The sequence below is a fragment of the Furipterus horrens genome, unplaced genomic scaffold (genome assembly GCF_987537825.1).
Source record: "Furipterus horrens unplaced genomic scaffold, mFurHor1.1.pri manual_scaffold_3, whole genome shotgun sequence".
Taxonomy (NCBI): domain Eukaryota; kingdom Metazoa; phylum Chordata; class Mammalia; order Chiroptera; family Furipteridae; genus Furipterus; species Furipterus horrens.
Window position 1 is genome coordinate 200,542,580 of NW_028327173.1, and position 21,630 is coordinate 200,564,209.

At 39.6% G+C, this 21,630-nt stretch overlaps 1 protein-coding gene across 1 annotated transcript in view; it reads right to left on the minus strand.

Moving 5' to 3' along the window:
* Nucleotides 1-683: 683 nt before the first annotated feature.
* GALC (galactosylceramidase) overlaps nt 684-21,630 on the minus strand; it is a 41,588-nt gene continuing 20,641 nt past the window's right edge. Inside the window, exons 9-17 of the mRNA XM_090271272.1 lie at nt 21,177-21,301; nt 19,973-20,100; nt 16,641-16,730; nt 15,814-15,900; nt 13,553-13,703; nt 10,231-10,411; nt 7,075-7,238; nt 5,852-5,928; nt 684-895 (exon numbers count right to left, since the gene is read on the minus strand). Coding sequence (XP_090127398.1) covers nt 749-895; nt 5,852-5,928; nt 7,075-7,238; nt 10,231-10,411; nt 13,553-13,703; nt 15,814-15,900; nt 16,641-16,730; nt 19,973-20,100; nt 21,177-21,301 — 1,150 coding nt within the window. The 3' untranslated portion in view covers nt 684-748. The remainder of the gene's footprint in view (nt 896-5,851; nt 5,929-7,074; nt 7,239-10,230; nt 10,412-13,552; nt 13,704-15,813; nt 15,901-16,640; nt 16,731-19,972; nt 20,101-21,176; nt 21,302-21,630) is intronic.

Genomic DNA, 21,630 nt, shown 5'->3' on the forward strand with positions numbered 1-21,630 from the left:
TCCTCCTTCTAACCACCTGGGAAAACATTACAACAGTGAGTTATAAGGGTTATAGGACCAAAAGTTGGATCCGAAAGAATAAAAAAAGAAGACACAGATAACCCAATTAATCTGCTAGTATTTATTATTGCAGAAATAGTGTTAGAGGTAGTTTATTAATGACGCATTTTTCAAATTATCCCATTCATTATATCTATAATTAATTCAAAAGCATCATCATAAAAAGGAAAAGAAAAAATACTTTTTAGAAGAACAAGTTCGAGTGGTTTTCAAAAAGCAGCATTTCCAGTGTTCTTCAGCTGCTTCGTATGGCAGCATTACCTTAAGACAAGGACATCGTGCACTGAGGCACACATCAACGTTAATAAGTACGTCCCTGCGACAATCGAGTCATTGCCACCTTGCACGATCACTTTGCGAATAAGAGGGCGAGGGCAGCCTCAGCTTAAGCCAAGGCTTCCAGGTCTGGGCCACCAAACCACCCCTACGGATGAGGCCGATGTACTGTCTGAAGAGTAGAGCACATTCCAGGTGACGGTAAAGACTCATTTGCTTCCCTCTTGGAATTCGTTTAAAAAAAAAAAACTTTCCACAGGATCAAGCAAAAATATCTTTTCTCAGTGACTCTTCGCTACTTTCAGCCTTCAGAGGCTCATCTGTCGATCCATCAGAACAAGAAGTGGTTCTGAACCAAAACCAGAAGGAAAGAAAATGATTCGGAAGAGCGGTCCATGGTGCTCGGTGAGCATCAGGGTGCGGCTTCCACGTGGAAGTTGTCAAACTGTGCGAATTCAAAGGAGTGAGTTCCAATCGCGGCCCAGCCGTTCTTCGGGAAATTCACCTGGATGTCTGTCCAGAGAGGCTTGCCGTTCAACGTGCCAGAGGCGAAACGACCCTGGGGGAGAGAGAAACGCATCCCTTGGAGACATATGAAAATGATTATCCAAAATCTGTTTCTTAATAACGTGTGGCCCACCGACTTAGTGGAGCAAAGATCCTTCTCACTTAAGACTCACCACAGGAAAACAATTCCATGGGTTGGAACCAAAGTTTGAAATACAGGAACGATTTTCCCAGAGGAAATTCTTATCTACCTACATAAATACGTCTCCAAGGCACAGGCCTGTGTCAATATTTCCTTAGACTGCACCAAAATGTAAAACCAACTGACATATGAAACCCTTCGTAACATCATCATAAAATTTTAGACAAGAGCACACTAAAATAAAAAACATTTTTTATTTACAAGTGATTGCGTGTGCACAGGTCATGACTAACAGCCATCAACAAGTTCTTCAAACATGGCAGCTGGAGCCAAAACATCCAATTATTTAAGTCCTTTTTATCCCCATGTACAGAATATCACTTCAAAGTCAAATGTAGAGCCCAACCTTACATTAGAAAAATAGTAACCATCAGTCATGAGGGGGATAAGGAGGAGCAAAGAAGGAAAGTCTCCACGGAAATGACCTACTGCTCACTGACAGAGAAAGATAGTTTGTCCCCATTTTATGGCTGCCATTTCTACTTAGCTAAGTGCCTGGCGCACATTGAATAAATGCTAGCTAGCTTGCTCTCATTATCATTATTATAGCACATTTATAAGCACATATTCACAGCATGCAATTACAACCAAACATTTCAAACTAGCTCATTTCAACAGATGGAGAGCTGAAGATCCAAAGCATGAGGCCAAGAACCAAAGTAAAATCTGTTTTTAAGTCATATAGTGCAATGGACTTTAATTTAGTTATTTCACCTCACAGATGGAAATACTGGGACTTAAGATTAAAAATCAAAGTCACAGACTTACCAGTAGGGCTAGAAATTGAACACTAGTCATCACACATATCCCTATTACTACACACATGCATAGCTATGCTCAGCTCTAAAAGTGCTTATTGAACATCTGCCTGTAGGGGATAGTGAATATTAACACCGAGCCAAGGGGCTCACATACACAAGTCACATTAAAGCACAAAACCTAATGGAACCTCATCTCCTCTTACCACCACCCCCGCCCCTCACCACCCAGGTGTCAGCCACCCTGGCCTCCTGGCTGCTCCTCACACAAGGCCAGACCCAGAGGCACCCTCAGCTCACACATCACCCACTCCAGGAAGTCTTGCCTGACCTCTCTATCCAGAAAATCCAGCAGGGAAGCTACTATATCTCCTTATCCTTTTTTTTCTTAATAATTTTATCTATTGATTTATCTACAAATTTATTGTCTTAAGCACAAGAGTCAGTCAACAATGGCCTGCAGGTCAGTCACCTATTTTTATAAATAAAACTTTACTGGAACACAGCGACACCCATCCATTTACCAATTGTCTATGGCTCATTACGAAAACAGAGCTGAGTCGTTGCAACACAGGCCACATTGATGACAAAGTGGAAAGTATTTCCTGTCCGGCCCTGCACAGAAAAGTTTGCCACGCCCCGTCCTAGAAGAACGCAGGCTCTCGGAGAGCAGGACCCTGTCTGTCCTGTCCACTGCTATTGCCCTAGAAAAGTGCAGACAGTAAATGCTTAATGAAAATGTGTTGAAAAAAAGAAAAAAACATTTAATCCTAAAGCAACCTTATAGAAGTTATCTCTATTTTACATATTAAAAAATAGAAGCTCAAAAAGCTGAAATAACTCTCTGGAAGTCTTGGTACGTATCAGCAACGTATTAGGAATACTGGTCTACCTTGTTCCACACACACCTCCTCCTAAGAATACTAACTTGATTCATTAAGTGCTTTGCACATATCAGGGACTGTACCAAATTTTCATATATATCATTCCATTCCATCTTCACAAGGAGGATGGTGTGTTCATGATATTATGGATTGGAAAACAGAAGATGAGCAACATAAAATACTTGAAAATGGACATGCTAGACCTCCAAGTCCCTTGTTCTAAACACTGCACAACAATGCTGAGGGTAAAGCACCAGATATGTGCTCAGAAGAAATCAAGAACAGCCAACATTAAAATGAGAAAATGCTCATGTTAGCTGTAACTTGGAAAATAAACATCATTGAAAATGTTTCGCTTTATTGTCTTCATTTACGCAGCAGATATTTCCAAGCCAAATGCTGTTCAATGCCCTTGGGATTTAGGATGCACAAGAAAGACATGGTCCCCACTCTTATAGTCGAGGATGGACACACACACACACACAGAGTTAAGCCGTGAGTGGCATGTGAAGAATTAAAACAGGACTATGTGATGGGGGTACCCAAGAGACTATTTGAGTCTCTAGAGAGCTGGAGAACTGTCAGCGAATGTGGGCAGAGCGGAGATGTGAGGGAGGAACAGAATGCCCACAGCTGATGGAACACGAAACAGTGGGGCTGGTGGAGGGGGGTGGGCTAAGTCAGCAAAATCCCTATGCATCCAACACCAAGAGCAGAGCTAATTTCTACAAGTAATAATCACATTGCATTAAAGAGATACCAGAAGAAACAGCTGCAATCGTTCAGAGTGGCTGGATTCGAGGAGCAGAACACAGAATGGGGTGAGGAGGAAGAGCTAGGGGAGTGAGGCAGGAGGGAGCTCTTTGCATAAGCCCTTTTGACTTTTTTAAACCATGTATGCAAAGTACCTAAAAAATGAATAAAATTTATTCAAGTCCCCTCATAAATTCAAAAGTTCATAAAACTATGAAAAATAAGCCTAACAAGAAATGTGAGAACTACAAAAAAAAACAAAACTGAAAGACATAGTGGGAGATCTTAATAAATGGTGAGACATAGCATGTTCTTGATAGGTAAATACATTATTCCTTTTTTTTGTAAGTTATTTTTGCCCAAATTGACATATAAATTCAGTATAATCCGGCAGTACTTTTCATGGGATTCAAAAGATTATTTAAAATTCAAATAGAAGAGGATATATACTAGGACAGCAGATAATTTTGAAAAAAAAGTAATGCAGGATTTGCCCTGCCAGATAGCCCCCTCATTCACTCTGACCTTGTAAACCAGGCGCTCTCCAAGGTGCTGGAGAGCCAGCAGTGACTCCGACAGAAAGAGGCCGGAGCTATGTCCTAGTGGAGGGAGTGGGACTCACACACATAAACTGTCCACAGAATATGTAGGCTGCCAGGAGGTCATAAGAGCTTTGGAGAAAACAGAGCAAGGGGAGAGGGAATGTTATTTTACAGAAGGTGGTCGGGAAAGAGCTCGGAAGGAAGTAAGGGAGTAAACCATATGATCAACGGTTTTAAAAGTTTACACAATTTAAAGTGTGATCCTGGATAACAATAGACAAACAGAGCAACATAAAGAACAAAGGAATGTTCAGAAACAAGCCTAGCACGTGTGATGATTTATTACATCAAAAAAGTAGCCTTAAATCACAAGCAAAAGGACAATCTATGTAGTAAATGATGATAGCTATCAATTTGTTGTGTTTTTTTTAATTATATCAAGCTCTTCCCCTTACAATTCACAAATAAATTCCAGGTGGATTAGAAACTTAAAATAAAAAACACCCTAAACTTTGTTTAGTATGGGGGGGCGGTGTTCCTAACCTAAAGAAAAGGGAAGGCCTTCTTCAACTAAACAAAATATAAAAGCAATGGCAGAAAAGTGAAGTATTTGATAATACCAAAACTTTACACTTCTATTCATGAAATATATCCTGAGAAAATTAAAATACAAATCATGAGAGAACAGAAGAAAATATTTGTAAGCCATATAATAGACAACGGGTTAGCTACTACCCAGAATATATAATAAATTCACACAGATCCACCAGAAAGAGGTTAACAGAATAGGAAAGAAGGAATTCAATGAATAACTTCAAAGAAGAGAAAATACAAATGGTCAATAAACATAAAATGTACAACCTCCCTAATTATCAAGGAAATACAAATCATGTCTTGTTAGTTTGAAAATAATTTTAAAATTTAATAGTATCAAATATTATTATAACTGCTACAAAAACTGATACAGTTTGGCTCGCAAGAGGGCAGTATCTGTTAAAATTTAAAACACAATCCCATTTCTAAATACCTGCCTAAACAAAGAACAGAACATGTGCACCCCAGGAGGCACGTAAGAGATCCCTCCCCTCTGTCTGCAAGCAAAGGCATCCCTGTTGCCTCAGCTTATCATAAAGGAAAGAACTGGGAACAAAGTTATGCCCATCAAGTGTGGTATAGTTAAATAAACTATGCTACACCCAAACTACATGGTCAATACATACTGATGCTGCCTGAAAAATTAGTATCGTCTTTTTTGGTGGTTGGGTAAGGGAAGAGAACAAGTTCAAAAAGTTATCTGAATTCCATTTTCAAGCTCTAGTATAACCTGAACAAAATTATGCCATGACTATCTTGACAGAGGGCAGTATATTATACAGAAGAACTTCGCCACATAGGATTCCTTACAAGCATGTCGATCAATAACTCATGATCAACCAGTTATTCTGACAAATATTTTTAGATTCCTTGGTACTACCATTAATCTAGAATCTTCTCTGACAAACACATTCATGGAAACCAGCTTCTAAAATATTGTGCTTGCAGCTGAAAACCAAATTAAATTCAACCATCAAAAATATATTTGAGACTTTGCTTATACCTATAAGGTCCAATTATAATCTTTGCTCAAGCAAACTTGAAAAAACAGTTCAATTGCTGGGGTGACAAAGTCAGCCGTGGACGGTTCTCCTGTGGGTTGACCCTGGCACATGCTATCCTTCTAGGGAGCAGTGGTTGGCTGGTATCGTGGCAGATTCTCTGCCTATTTTCATTATTTACCCAGTTTCTCCCTCTCATTTGTTAGCAGAAAATGCTAGAAAGGGACAAGAAAAGAACATCTTACCTCCAGTCATTCTGATCAGCAATCCTTACCTTAATAGTTAAAGTGAGTGTATACCACTCTTGCGCTGTGACTTCAACTTGTCCAAAAGCATATAACATCCATCCAGCTGTAACACAAGGAGGTTATCCAAACCACAGAATCACATAATTGATTTAAAAGAAAACAGCCTTCATTCAGACATGCATTCAACATACTGAGACCCTACTCTGAGCCATATTTGTGAGCTCACCAGAGAGCCAGTGAAATAAACTTACAAACCAACTACAGTGTGATGCCCTAGCTCCTATAGTTCTAGTATATACTTTTACCTGATTGAACTGAATATGGATGGTAAGGAGTATTAAAAGTTCTAGCTGGTGTAATTGGTTACATGGTAAGAGCCTTCACTGAGAATTGGAGAAAGGAAATAATGAGTTAACTTGGGGATGTATTATATTTGAGTGCCTGAGAAAAACCCAGGATGAGATGCTGAGAGGGGGCAGTTTCGACACAGAGCAGTGGGTACTGAAGACACGGCTTTAAATTCTTAGTTCCACTTCTGTCACTAACTCATTTTGAGACCCTGGGCAGATCAATTAACCTTTCTGGCCCTCTGTTTTGGACTGAAAATATGTGAGGTACCTTCTAGATCAGTCACACTGTGACTATACAATTTCTACTCTAACGTCCTTACTACCCACTTCCTCTTTTTTTTTTATTTTAGTTACGGAGCTCTTTTCACCTTCGGAAGAGGCAAAGAGCAGAAAACTATAGGAGAAAGACTTTTTTTAATTAATGCAAGAGGAAAGTCAAGAGACTGAGCCTCAAGAAGAGTCCACCAAGAAGGTCTAGATACAACAGAGCTGTGTGTATCCCAAAGCTATAGGGAATTGCATGGAATTCAACTTGAACATAGTGTCTAAGCACTTATTCTGGAAGAAACACTATTCTACATAGAACAAGGGCTATTAAGGTGAATGAGAAAAGTCCATCTGATTTCAAAGTATTAACTAAATTAGGAAACAGGATTACTCCACTAGAAGTATATCAATCCCTCTCCTTATATTTCTAAAAGCACAGTGGCAACACTCTTATAGTCTTGCTTTTATTTACAATGTTTCCAGAGCATTCTCTCCCTCCTACTTCCCTCACCCGAGCCTACACAAATCCTACCCTGACAGCCAGCTCAACTCCATAATACCGGAAAAAGCTCTGCGCAATTTTCTTTTACTCGGTTGCCTCCTGCTCATGTGCGATAGAAGAAGTCACTTACCCAGGTCCCCTGTAACTCTGAAGGTTCCATCTGCAAAGATCCAGAAGAAAACTCCTCTGGCACTCCTAATGAAGACACCGCCTTTATTTACTCTTCCGGCAATGAACGCACCCCCCTTGTAAGGGGTCTCCAAGTACACATCACACTTGACAGTCAGGTTGGACCTGTGGGATGACACTGCTGGTCAGTGCTTTCAGTCATGCCATGCCGAGCACAGCACAAACGTGTCATTTCACAGCCACATGCTCCCAAACTTCTAAGTGAGGTGAGTACGTGATTTGCTAAGTCTGTGCTTGCAGCAGGAAGGGGTTTCAAGAATCTTCATTGATGATGGTTTTAAGTTTCATGTGACTAAAGTCAAGTCATTTTATTGCCACTTTTCATGACTTACTGGAAAGCAGTATTTCCTGTTTTTAATTTTCTTAATATATGTGTATTTCTTGTCTCTCTATAATAATACAACTTCTCATCCTAAGAAGACATAATATTTTTAAAAAGCTATTTTTTTCCAGGAATACATAAAAGGTAAGTTTCCACGCAATTCTGAATAAAAGGGTTTCTCATGTTTCCATCAGCAAAGACAAGCAGTGAAGGCAATGGCAGGAGTCTCTGGGAGAACATAAACGATTGCAGGGCTAAGCTTTGCACTGAACCCTAATAAGACCTAAAAACTCCAGATGGAAATTATTTCTCTGCAGAGACAGGGCCAACTCTATGTTGACTCTACAGCAGGGTTTTTCAAACTTGAGAAGCTCTGAAGTCACCTGGAAGGCTTGTTAAATCCAGCAGGTCGAGGGAGGGCCCCTTGAATCTGCTGTCTAACAGATTCCCAGGCCATGCTGATGCTGCTGGTCTGGGAATTCCAGCTTAGAGCCATCTTCCCCTGGAGGGCACCTCTGTTTATACAGAGGCAGTGCGACCCTGGTTCTGGGATCACAGAGGGACAGGAGTACATCAGAGGGAAGACTCAGCCCACCAGGAACCGCCAGGGCTTGAACAGTGAGCTCTCCCCTAGGCGTCCTTTTATAAACCACAGATACTTGACTCAATAACAGAACCACACCTTCGCCCAGCATGATCTCTGAAAATAACTCACCGCCCACACAAAATGTAACTGTGAAAGAGAAAGAAAGCCTGAATGCAGCCAAGTAATAAAGGAAGCAATTCATCTGAAATAAACACAAAATATATTGGAAATGGGAGGAGCGGGGGACTGGATCTGGAATTATGTGGCTTTTACATTTCTAGGAGTTTCTTCTTACCAGTAAAATCTGCACAGTGGAATTTTAACTATGTAAATGAACATATAAAAAAATAAGCACCCACAACAGGTACGCAACAATAGGGAAATTTTCAGCTAATCCTCTACCCAGAGCTGGGCACACTACAGGAAACTCAGAGGCTAAGTCACGAGAGCCAGGTCTCTCCTGCAGGTCCTGGCACGGTAGAGGGACCTTTTCTCTCTTCAGATTGTCACCAGCATGAAACCTCTAAGGATCCACGCATTCCTGACAGTCCTACCTCTTCTCTGGTTCATCAGAAGTTTGAAAGTGCTGCACACTGTCAGCACCATAAAATTATTCTGCTCAGGGTCAGAGGGAGAGAAGATTGAACTTTCGCCTTTCCTCCACCGCACGTTCCAGAATAAGTGATTCCTGCATCAGAGCCTGCAGGCGGTTTTCCAGATGATGAATGAAGTGGAGTGACAGTGGGGTACCGCCTTGCACAGCCAAAACCTACCAGCAGTGCTGAGAGAAAAAACCCAGCCAGCATATTAAGCAAATTCGATCATAGGGGTGCCAAGTCCACACGTGTGCAGCAAACGGTAACTTCAGGATTGTCTTCAGATCCCAGTCCAAGCTTAATAACAAAATGGAAAATCTGAAGCAGCTTTGGGAAAGTCTGCTTGAACTGCTGTGCTGGTCCTTAACGGCGTGAAAGTGTGAGAGAGGAAGCCCTACCGCAAATGTGGTTCTGAGAACAGATGGTCCTTTGCACACTCACTGAAACAGGACGATGAAGAAAGCTTGCTAATGTTCCCTTCCCCCACTCTTAGCAAGCAGGCTGATTAAAACGAGGTCCTAGTGAGGTGTGGTCCAAAGATCATGGGCTACAGAGCCAGAGCCACATGGCCTCTCACCCTGGTTCTGAAATTTACAAGTGTGGGATTGTGGGCAAATCCTACCCCGAAGCCTCGGTGTCCCCGTCTGTAAGCCGGGGAGGGTGACACCTCTGGCATAAGGCGGTTGTGGGAGAGTCCCACAAGGGTCTACTATCAACCACCTGTGAGGGTGCCAGGTGCTCTGGATAGCTGGAAGGTTCTCAAGACTTATATCAGAGCTTGGCACTAGAATTGTGATTTATAATAGAGCACAGGAAATACAGAAGGGATGCAGATTTTCTGCACGAGTCCACAGATATAAACACTTCAAGGTTCTTTTCAGGATCATATGCCCTTCCTTGTCCAATTTCTAAACTACAGATATGACTGTTTGGTGCCTTGGCATTAATAGAATAGTATCACTAAACCTAGAATGCTTGAGTTTTATGTTTCACAGTGGAATTATACTAGCTCAAAGAAAATATAGGAAAAAAAAACACCTAAAACAAGTATAATAGCCAGTACATTGGAATTCCATAACTTGCCTTAAAGGGGAAGAGGAAGCTTTGGTTTGGTTATTACACGTTAAGTGAAGAATAAATACAACTTGTCTCTTTACCCCCAGATGCCTAAAGAAAAGAGTTGAATTCACTATCCAACTAAAAGCTAATTTCACTTTTCACTACTATTGCCATCTGCTGTCACCTGCTAAGTAGATTTTCTCAAAGGCTAAAACCATGTAATTCTAGTATGGATCCAGCAGGTGGCAACACCATATAACAAATCAACTCTCAAGCAACCCAAAAGAAAAAAAAAAAAAACCTCAAATTATGAAGTCTGTAAATAAATGTAAAATTTGACTGGGTCCAAAACGCCTCAGTTTTTGTATTAAAATCATCTGCTCTTTGTGGCGGCCGTCCTAGGCAACAATTATCCCCCAGCTGTTTGGTTCTTGGACAAGGAGGACTGTGAAAAAGTCCTGATCCAGAACGTACCCAACAACATTCCAAGGTTATTTCACTCCGATCTACATTGAGAACACCCGTTCTACACACCATTTGTAATCTCCGATAATGCTGATTGTGTTTGATGCATCGGCAGCCCAAGTAATGGGCCGCTGGTTGAGGACCTGGCGGAGTGTGTAACGGTGCTCTCCGGGGTCTTCCATATTCGTAAAGTATTCAAACACTCCAGTCTGATCAGCAAAATTCGGAGGTTCACTGAAAAACGGGTAATCTGTTCAGAACATAATAAATTCTGTTTAATATCAGATCCTTACAGAATATGTTCTCTCTGAGATTTTATGGTACACTTGAAGACACTGTTGAAAATTTTTAAGCAAGGAAATGAAACTTATCACCAAAGTTTAGGGGTTAGGTTAATAAAGAGATATTGATATTTATATCATTATTTAATGTCAATATGATCGGTTTGACATACAGACTTTATATATTTAATCCATGCAACTGCTCAAGAGCAAATATCATGAATTCTGGAGTAAGGCAGACCCGGACTAAAATTCTAGCTGCCTGTACCCCTGGGCAAGTTGCTTATCTGCCCTGTTTCCCAAGTTTCCTCAATTCAAAGTGGGGAAGAAGACCCGAGAATAAATAAAAGAATGTAAATAAAGTATGCGCATAAGCCTGCCTCTGGCAAGGACTCATCAAGAGATATTGGGTTGGTCAAACAGTCTTTTTTTTTTCCATACAATGGCTCCAGTGATGCTTAGTAGTCTTTAACTTCATTCAAAACAATTTTGTTACATTGTGGTGACAGCTGTCAGGTCAGCGTGAATTTTGTAAAAACTTATCAAAATTGGTGAATGTTTGTATCACTATTTTGATATTGAAGATGGAATAAGTAACATTTTTGGTATACTATGCTTTATTATTTTAAGAAAAGTAAAAACACAACTGAAACGCAAAGAAAAGATTTATGCAGTGTATGGAGAAGGTGCTGTGACTGACGGATGCATCAGAAGTGCTTTGTGAGGTTTCATGCTGGAGATCTCTCACTGGACGATGCTCCACGGTCGGTTAGACCAGTTGGAGTTGATAGCGATCGAGACATTCATTGAGAGCAATCAATGTTATACCACATGGGAAATAGCCGACATACTCAAAATATCCAAATGAAGAACTGAAAATCATTTGCACCAGCCTGGTTATGTTAAATCCTTTGATGTCTGGCTTCCACATAAGTGAAAAAAACCTTCTTGACTGTATTTCCACATGCGATTCTCTACTTAAACGTAATGAAAACACTGTTTTTAAAACAAATCGTGATTGGGTCACGAAAAGCAAATACTTTACAATAACGTGGAATGGAAGAGATCGTGGAGCAAGAGAAATGAACCACCGCCAACCACACCAAAGGCCGGTCTTTATCCAGAGAAGGCAATATTGTGTATATGGTGGGATTGGGAGGGAGTCCTCTATTAGGAGCTCCTTCCAGAAAACCAAATGATTGACTCCAACAAGTACCGCTCCCACTTAGACCAACTGAAAGCAGCACTCGACCAAAAGCATCTGGAATTAGTCAACAGAAAACGCATAATCTTCCATTAGGATAACGCTAGACCTAATGTTTCTTTGATGACCAAGCAAAAACTCTTAACAGCTGGCTGTGAAGTTCTCATTCGTCCGCCATATTCAGCAAACATTGCACCTGAGGATTTCCTTTTTTTTTTTTGGTCTTTACAAAATTCTCTTAATGAAAAAAAATTTCTATTCCCTGGAAGACTGCAAAAGGCTTCTGGAACAGTTCTTTCCTCAAAAAGATAAGAAGTTTGGGGAAGATGGAGTTATCAAGTTGCCTGAAGGATGGCCGAAGGTAGTGAAACAAAATGGTGACTATGTTGTTCAATAAAGTTGTTGGTGTAAATGAAAAAGTGTCTTTTAGTTTTACTTTAAAACCAAGCAAACTTTGGCCAACCCAATATTTTTGTCATTTCTAATGTTTGTCAGACAAGGTTCTAAGTCACTGGTCACAGCCTTCAGCTGAGAGAACATTAGAAAAAGTTTGCTATATGCCAAACACAGTATTTAGAAATCAGAAAATTTCTTCTATTTCTAAAATGGAACAAAAATCAGTTTGAGCCAAAGCTATCTATTAATCTCTCCTTAGTTTTAGTAAACTATAGCCTTACAATAATGAAGGCTCTAGAGAATAATTTTAATCATAATATCCTAAAGCTGCTTCTCACTTCGTGATTTTCCAAGTGTTCTCACATTCACGTCATTTGAGATGTTAAGAACCCTATAGAGAGTTCTGAAGCCTGGCCTATAGTTTTTAATTTCAGTTTTTAGTTTATTTTGTAGCCAATAAAGCATTGCATTTTATATTTGAAGGCTTGGATTTGCTTCTCAGTCTTCACATCCCAGAATAAATGGCGCTGTGTCGATGGTTCTTCAGTCTCATTGACTAGGCCATCTCCCACAGGCTCCTCGCTGACTGCTGCCCACAGAGGACTGAGCCACAGCTTGAGAAGAAACTTGAGGCCATTTCAGAGAGCTGCAGAAAAACAGAGCACCAAGATCTCATGCTGAGGGAGGGTCCTGTTGTCTGTGTTATCCAGATCATTGAAAGGACTCCAGGACACAGTCCAAAGGGCCCAGGACTCCAGTCAACCAGGGATGACTTCCTGGGAAAGGAGCTGAGACCCAGTGGCAGTGACGACCGGGCAGGGGTGGGAGGAGTCTCTGTCCCTGGTGGCACTGGCCTCACAGCAACAGAAGGTCCGAGTCTCACTCCCAATGCTGGGCTCCGCACCTCTCCTCCCCTACAGCTGTGGATTGTAGGAGCAGAGGACAGAGCTACCTGACCCTGTCCGTGAGGTCCACAATGCTATTTAAAGTTTCCTAAATTCCCTAAAGCTTTTCTAACAGCTTTAGCACAGATCTTCCCAGAAAACCAGAATACACACCCAAAACTCCCAGGCACACCGGAAGGCGGGTAGCCAGTTGGATTACCGAGGACAGTACGACTGCCCATAAGCACGGGCCCAGTGACACTGGGGAGACGGATATTAGCGTCTTAAATTCCACTCAAAAGGACACAAGGACAGTGGCTTTCAAGAGACATGAATAACAGTAGCAATGTTATAAATCTTAAGTTTCACCCAGAACAAGTGAGAATTCTAACCTTCACCCTGACAATGACCTCGATGTTTTTGCTGGCACTGAAAAATACAGGGTCCTCCAGTAGAGAGTCACGTTGAAGTCCCACAAAAAGTAGGTCTCGTTGACCACATAGAGATTTAGAGCTAAATGAACATACCTTTCACAGCCACTCTGCCGTGCCCTGGATTGACAGGTAGAATCTCTCCACGACTGCTACACGTGGAAACCAAGTTAAGTTGTAGTGAAGGAAACTTACCAACATTGAAGTCATCCTTATAGGTACTTGGGAAGGGCTGGGACTTGGGAGGTGGTGGGTAGCTGCCTTTGCCACCTGTGGTGAGAGTGGTGAGGGTGAACAGCTCATCCTCTTGCAGCTCCAGCGTGAAATTGCCGTTGCTATCGAGGAGCTGAAATGGGAAACAGCACAGTCAAGGCCAGGGGCTTTGGCTCATCTCATCTTGGCAAAATAGCTTTTTTTAAATAAGTTCAAGATAAGCCACACTCATTTCTGTTAGAACTTCCTAACCACTTGAAAAGGACACACCCCATATCAAAGCCCTCGGGAAAATGTTTAAGTTAGTTTGAAGACTTTGTGAAGATGATACTTTATAGAAAGCACTTTTAAAAGAACTTCACTACACGGAGAGAAGACTAGATGATCCCCAAATCACTTCTATTAGTCTATTCTTTTCCATTAGACTGTAAGCTCCTTAAAGTTTGTATATATTCAATGCCCATAACTAAAAGATCTGCTTATTTACTTTTTAGGGCTTTACTAATTTTTTACTAACGGAGAAAAACCCATAAAATCTCACTGTTGATGCAGGTGTTAGTCACAGAAAACCTTTTGCTATTAAGAAAAGAAAGGTCCTACTCATTATATATTCAATATATATTTCAACTAGTAAGTTAGGTTTATATCACATTTATGATCTTAGCAATTGTGGCTTAATCCCTTTAAGCCACAATCTCCTCATCTACAAAATCAGAAAGAAAAAAGAAACATACAAACTTTATAGGGCTGTTGTAATGATTAACTGAGATAATATTTCTAAAATGCTCTTAGCCCAGAGTGTGACCTAGGAGAAACACTTCCTCTGTCATACCTGTTCTGGGCTAAATACAGACTTCTGCAGACATTGCAATCTTCTGCATAATTAATGTAGGCATTCAATGTATGCCTGTTTTATGAAATTTGAGCAGCTTTTTTTTTTCTACTTTGAACTAAAGAGGTTCATATCATAGTTTTGCTTTAATAATAAATTATTGGTCAGCTCTATAAAATATCTAACACCATATTCTGGCTCAGAAATAACCCCAAAAGATATTTTTTTTCCTACAGGGAAAATCAATGTCATTGTGCTATTTCTAGCAATAAGTACAAAAAAGTCGAGTGTTCTTCTTCTGAAATTTAATATTTAATGAGTGTTCAATCACTGAGAGTGACTAGTGGGGTCACAGGATATTACTAATTACCAGCAGAAGTAGCAGATGTGTGTCAGTTGGCTAAAGCATTGTGTTTGCTTAGGCCAATCCATTCTCTGAAATTTTTCTTGAGAAGCTACCATGTACTGAGCACAGCAGTAGGCACCCGGGATAAATGGCTAAATAAGGCACGGCCCCGCATGGTGGAAAAGCAATTCCCTAGATGAGCGCACATTCCCAGGTGGCTATGAGCTAAGGCTGGTGGGAAAAACCCCAGGGGAAGTGACACTTGGCTGAGTCTTGAAGGATGACAGAGCTAGGTGGAGGGGCATTCTAGAAGGAAGAAAAAGCATGTGCAAACTCACAACAGTGATAACATTAGCATGTCATGCTCGGAAAAAAATGCAAGCAATTTCATCTGCGATGCCCGCTTTGTGAGACGTGCATCTAGAAAGGAGGGCAGTCTTTTCCCTCGTGACGTGATAACGAAGGTCCCGGGCTCCACTAAGGGACGTGAACTTAGAGGAAAAATCACTGAGGCACTTTGAGCAAGAGAGGAACAAAAATCAGGACCGCCTTTTAGACACATCACTCCGGTAGCGGTGGAGGGGATGCGGGAGGCCTGGAGAGAGTCAGGCTGGTAGCTGGGAAAACTGGCATCCGTTTTCAAAACCCTGGAGAGGATGGGGAACTGAAAGAAGCCAGAGCAGTGGGAATGGGATGAGGACTGGGTACGAGACACATGCGGACGACAGAACTGGCTGTCCTTGATCGCTGGTGGTATGTCAAGGGTGAGTGGGAAAGACAGTTTCGAATGAGACCTGCATTTCTGACTGGGGCAGCCAAGTGATGGCGGTTACCATTCACCACGACAAACTAAATAAATACCCAAGCAAACAAACACACCTGTAAAGTACAAACTGCTGTGAAGAATATTCTATTTTAAAAAAAAAAATGATTGGGGACTAGTTTATCTATTAATTTCAGCCATAAAATCAATAATAAAATGAAAAATTCTTAATTCATCCATCAAATTTCTGTTCCCTTTCACTGTTGCAATGCTCAAAATGTAGGAATTTATTTTAAAACTACCCATAGAGAATCCAGTTGTTTAAAAAGAAACCTCGCAGATGATTTTCCAAGTCTGGTGTACCACACCTGCAGCTCTGGTATTTCACTCTGAGGAGAAAACACACAAAGAGCCCAGCTGAGTGGTTCATCATACCCTTTTGCAGGATCTACAAAGTCAGTACCACCAAGAATGAAGCAGGGACAATGTGCAGCCTTATTCTGTTTCCCAAAAGACCAGCCTCAAATTTTAAATAGTAACATTTTGAAAGTAGAAAGGCATGATTCGAACAAATATTTTATTTCCCATAAATCTACAGACTTTTGGCAAATGTTTAACGATTTTAGTACCTTGGCTTCAAATATACTCATTACTGTACCTGTATAGAAAGCTTTTAAATAATTTTCTGGTATTAAAAAACAATTCTTATGGGATTAGAAGTCAGAAAGGGCACTGTATTTTCTGTATTCAAATCTAACAATAAGTAGAAATAGCTAGTATCTGGTGTCTTTTTTTTTTTTTTTTTTTTTTTGGACAGAGTATTCTAAAGATCAATGCTGAAAGTTCCCTAGACTGCATAATTGATGCTTCTACTAATAAGAACAACTTTCTTGCAAGTGGCTTTTGTTAAGAGTTCTTCAAAGCCACAGAGAGTTTGACCTTCTGGTGGCTCCTATAGTGTTTGACTAAAACCAGTCAACAGATAGAAGAAACCACCACATTAATTCCATTCATATGCAAACTCTTAATCACTGTAATATACAACTTCACTTAAGAACTGCTAACCTGTGATAAAATATATAAATTCTCAAAATCAAAACCAAAATAGAAATCCCACATATTTACTCACAAAAGAACCCCGAAGAACGAAGGTAGCAAACTGGTGCGACACGCTGAAGTAAGGAAGCAGTGGCCGGATACACTTAGAATGTTTATGCGTCTGAGGAGGAAAAAAAATCACATAGATCATGCAAGTGATGTACAAACCATCTTAGGAAAAAGGATTAAGCATTTAATGCCCCAATATTGACACAAATTGTACAAATTACATGACAGTTATGAGTTTATTTCAAATTTTTAAAGACCTTTTCGAATATTCCTTTTATTGAATGTCCACTGCCTATGACTAGTCAAAGAGAAAGCTCACGGGCATTTTGACTGAATAAAACTTTGCATTCATAGCTAAATTCCAGTCATTTTATAGCACAAATGTTAGTTTTTATGTTATTACTATTTTCCAAGTAAAATACATCAAATAAAAGCAAATGCTTGGGATGCTTTTACTGAAAAGGCATCTCATCTAAATATAACCTTCAAATATACAACTAGGGTCAGCTAAATACATATAACAAACAATTCTCCCATGGGCAACATCCTCTTTTACTAAACAATCACTGCTATTGGCTTAAATCGAACAAAGTATGAGATCTAATCCCTACTGAAGGGCTACTCAACAATCACAGAGCATTTGTAGTATAAGATTCTGGGCCAGGCTTTGTGGACAATAAAAAAACTACAGTTATTATTAAAGATTTCAATACCCCATCCTCAGTAACTGATACAGAGCTAGACAGAAAATCAGCAAGGCTACGGGTGATTTGAACATTACCAAGTAACTTGCCTGGATTGGCATCTATACATCACTTCATCCAGCAATAGCAGAATGTACATTCTTTTCAAGTACACATTTACCAGAGTATATTCAGGGCAATAGAAGAAGTCTTAATAAATTCAGACATGTTAAAGTCACACAAAGTATATTCTCTACAATAGAGTTAAATCAGAAAATAACAGAAAAACCTCTGGAAAAATTCTAAAGTATTTAAAAACCAAATAGCAAATTTCCAAATAATCCATGGCTTAAAAGAAAATAAAAAGTAAAAGGGAAATTAGAAAAATGAGCTCTACAAAAATAAAAACAACATATCAAAGTTTTGGGGCTGCATTAAAGTAGTACTTAGGAGAAATTTTATAGCACTAAACACCTAGATTAGAAAAGAAGAAAGGATTTGAGACTTCAGCTTCTACCTTAAGACACGAGGAAAAGAGGAACAAAGTAAGGAGAAGAAAGAAATAAAAATCAAAGGAGAAATCAATTACACAAAACCCAGAAAAACAAGAAAGACTACTCAAGGAACCAAAAGCTCATTCTTTGAGGAGATCAATAAAATTGATAAACTTCTTCAAAATGTTACATACAGAGTTACCAATTGACACAGTAATTTCACTCTTACCCAAGAGAAATGACCCTGGCTGGTTTGGCTCAGTGGATTGAGCGTCGGCCTGCGAGCTAAGTGTCGCTGGTTCGATCTTCCAGTCAGGGCACATCAGAGAAGGAAAACTCTGACTCCAAAAAACCTCCGCTGCCTTGCGGCATACCTCTTCAGGGGAAAGGCTAAGGGAGTAAACCCCGACAGAAAATCCGGAGCCGGAGTCCCTAAGGCGGTTTGACGTTGTAGTCAACACCGGCAACTCCTGCGGCGCACCTGAAGCCAAGCTGTATTGACTCCGTCTTTCCCTTGGACCCTTCAGCTGCGAAGAGAGGGGGGGTCTGCTGCATGGGCAACAGCAGACCCTCCATATCACCCTGCCCAGGCTCTGTAGCTTCAGCTTTACTGGAGAGGACACTCCAGCATCATCGCAAGATGTCGATTTAACACGGGAGGAGACAGATACCGTGTCACTCCCGAGTCGGACTGCACAGCCATTCTCGGCGGTGCAGATAGACTCTTAAGAAGCTACACCATCGTCTCTCGAGACGGACGGCTGCCGACGACGACCCAAGAGAAATGAAAATACACGTCCAAGAAAACATTATACACAAATATTATCTCAACATTGTTCAAAATGTACACAAATCAGAAACAACCCAAACATACATCATCTAAAAGTGAATAAACAAAATGTACTATATCCATACAATGAAATATTATACAGACATAGTAATAGTTAAGTACAAACACAGAACCATGAAAACATTACGTAAAGGAAGCCAGACACAAAAATACACATATTATATTATTTAATTTCTTTGAAATGTCAAGCAGAGGCAAATCCAGAGAGATAAAAAGTACAGTAGTCATTGCCATGGGAAAAGGGAGCTAGAACAGTAAGAGACTGCAAATGAGTAGAAATGCCTGTGGGTTACTTTTTTGGAGTGATGAAAATGTTCTGGAACTAGACAATTGTCCAACTCTGTGAAAAAACTAAAAACCACTGAATTGTATACTTTAAAGGGTAAATTTTGTAGTATGTAAATTAGATTTCAATTTAAAATTCAATATGACTCATTATTTTAGTAAACAGCAAAGAAAACAATGATACAATGTTTTCGATAAATGCAGAGAAACATTGACGAAATCCAACATCCATTCCAGAATTTTTTTTAAGTGCTAGGCATAGAAGGGAACTTCAATCTCATAAAGGGCATGCATGGAAAACATCACACTTAATGGCAAAAGACTAAATGCTTTTCTCCTAAGATCAAGGACAAGACATGAATATCTGCTGTCACTACTTCCATTCAACATTGTACTGGAGATTCTAGCCAGTCCAATCAGGCAAGAATAAGAAATTAAATGGCATCTACAAAAAAGCTACTAGAACGACATGTGAGTTTAGCAAGGTTGCAAAAAACAAGATCATTATACAAAAACGTATATTACTATATACTATCAACTAATAGAATTGAACTTTTTAAAAATACTACTTACAACAGAAAATGTAAAATAGCCAAAATTTTGACAAAAGATATGAAAGACCTGTACACCAAAAGCTACACGATATTGTTGAAAATTTTAAAGAAAACCTAAATTAATTTGAGGATACACCTAGTTAATGAGCTGAAAGATGATGTTGTTCAGACATCAATTCTCCCAAACTGATCTATAGATACAAGGCAATTCCAATCAAAATCTGAGCAGGTTTTTTTAAACAGATATTGAGGAGCTGTTCTGAAATGCACATGGAAATGCAAATTACCTACACTAGCCGAAACAACTTTGAAAAAGAATAAAGTGGGAAGAATAAGACTACCTATTTCTAGGAATTATATACAGAGGTGGGCAAAAGTAGGTTTATAGTTGTACTACTGTAAACCTATTATGTGTATAATCTTCAAAAGCTGGTTTTAAAAGAGTGATTTAATCCCACCCCCCCCCCAAATAAACAACAAAGAATTACCATAGTTTCAATGATGATGGTAAGGTTACCGAGGCCATCAGTCAGAGCTACGTAGCTCCCTCCTTTCTCTAAATGGCCAACTGTCTTCAGGTAATACCAACCTGGTTTAGTAAACTGAGTAGTATGAGCTACAGAAAAGCAGAGAAAGACCCAAATGAGATAAAAAATGGTAATAACAGGGTTTCTTTTAAACAAACAAACAAAATAATCATCTACTGATTTGCATCTAAGTAACTCTAACAAGCTATTTTTATTTTGGAAGAAACTACTGGCCAATCCCATGTTCCAACTCTGAAATAATTAGTCCAGTTAAATGGTACAAGTGTGGGAAGATTGTTATAATGACTAGTAAAAATAAATGAAGCACACTCTGTCAGTTCAAGAATATTGATTGTATTTTACTAAAAATAAAATAAAGTTATCCCTGCCCAACCTTTGTTCATCTCTATTCAACCCATCCTAATAATTATAAAAATAAGGTTAAAAATAATCAATAATGCATTTCAAAAAATAAGCTCTGTTTTCAAACAAGTTTATTTTCCACAGTATATATTTATTGGGCACCTCCCAAACTGGCTCTGAAAATGTACTGAGCAGTACTCTACATCCCAGTCCTACACCAAAACACAGCAATTTCAACATTGGCAATCAGAACACATAATGATTATTTTTAATTAAAGTTACTTGAGAAACAGCAGTGCAAGAAGGACAATCTGACTCTCCTCTCTCTCCCCCTGAAAGCAGGAAATAAATCTGCCAGGTCAAAGGTACCTTCCCTGGACCAGGAGGTAGAGAGAAGCCCTTATTGCCAGAAATAGGAAATTTGGAGCAGAGAAAGCTGTGTGAGCGAACTGCTTAGTTTCTTCACTACTTAGCAGCCAAGCCTACTTTGTTGTCTTGTCCGTTCTTCACAAATTTATCATTTCTTTGTCTAAAAGTTATATCAACAGTTTACTTTGATCACTGCTTAGGTCCCATATCTATGAGACCTCCATATGTACAAACTTAAATCTGTGGGTTTTTTTTTTTCCTCCTGTTAATCTGATTTGTGTCTATTTAATTATTAGACAGTCAAAAAAAAAAAAAGAAAGAAAGAAAGAAAGAAAACTGGGGGAAAATTTCTGCCCTTCCCAACAATCCTTTCTAAGTGTCTTCTGTTTTATCTCAGGAATTTAAGGAGTGAGAGATGGTATGTGAACCATACCTGTTACCCAGATAGGAGAGTCCACTTCATAGTGCCCACTCCACGGCTCCTGCGCAGTCATCAGTCCGCTGCGCCCATATGGCAGCTGTTCATAGTAACTAGCCACCAAATTCCAAGCAATTGTTCTAAAAGATTTGTTCCGTAAAAGAGAAACACCAAAACAGCCTTGGATAAAATGTACATGTCTAGAAGCCTACATAGCAAAAAGACCTAAACATAATTTATATAAAAATATGTAAATAACTAGAAAATGAGCACTCAAAACAAAAAAAATGTAAATTGACTAAGTTCATTCACATTTTGGAAAATCCAGTGTTGGATGCCTCTAAATATTGTTAATGGTAAATTGTATAATAAAAAAATACAAATGTATATAAGGTGTACATTTTTACTGAGTAATGGTGTGACCAGAAGATGGACCGTGTCCTACCAGTACCAGACATGTCACCAATGT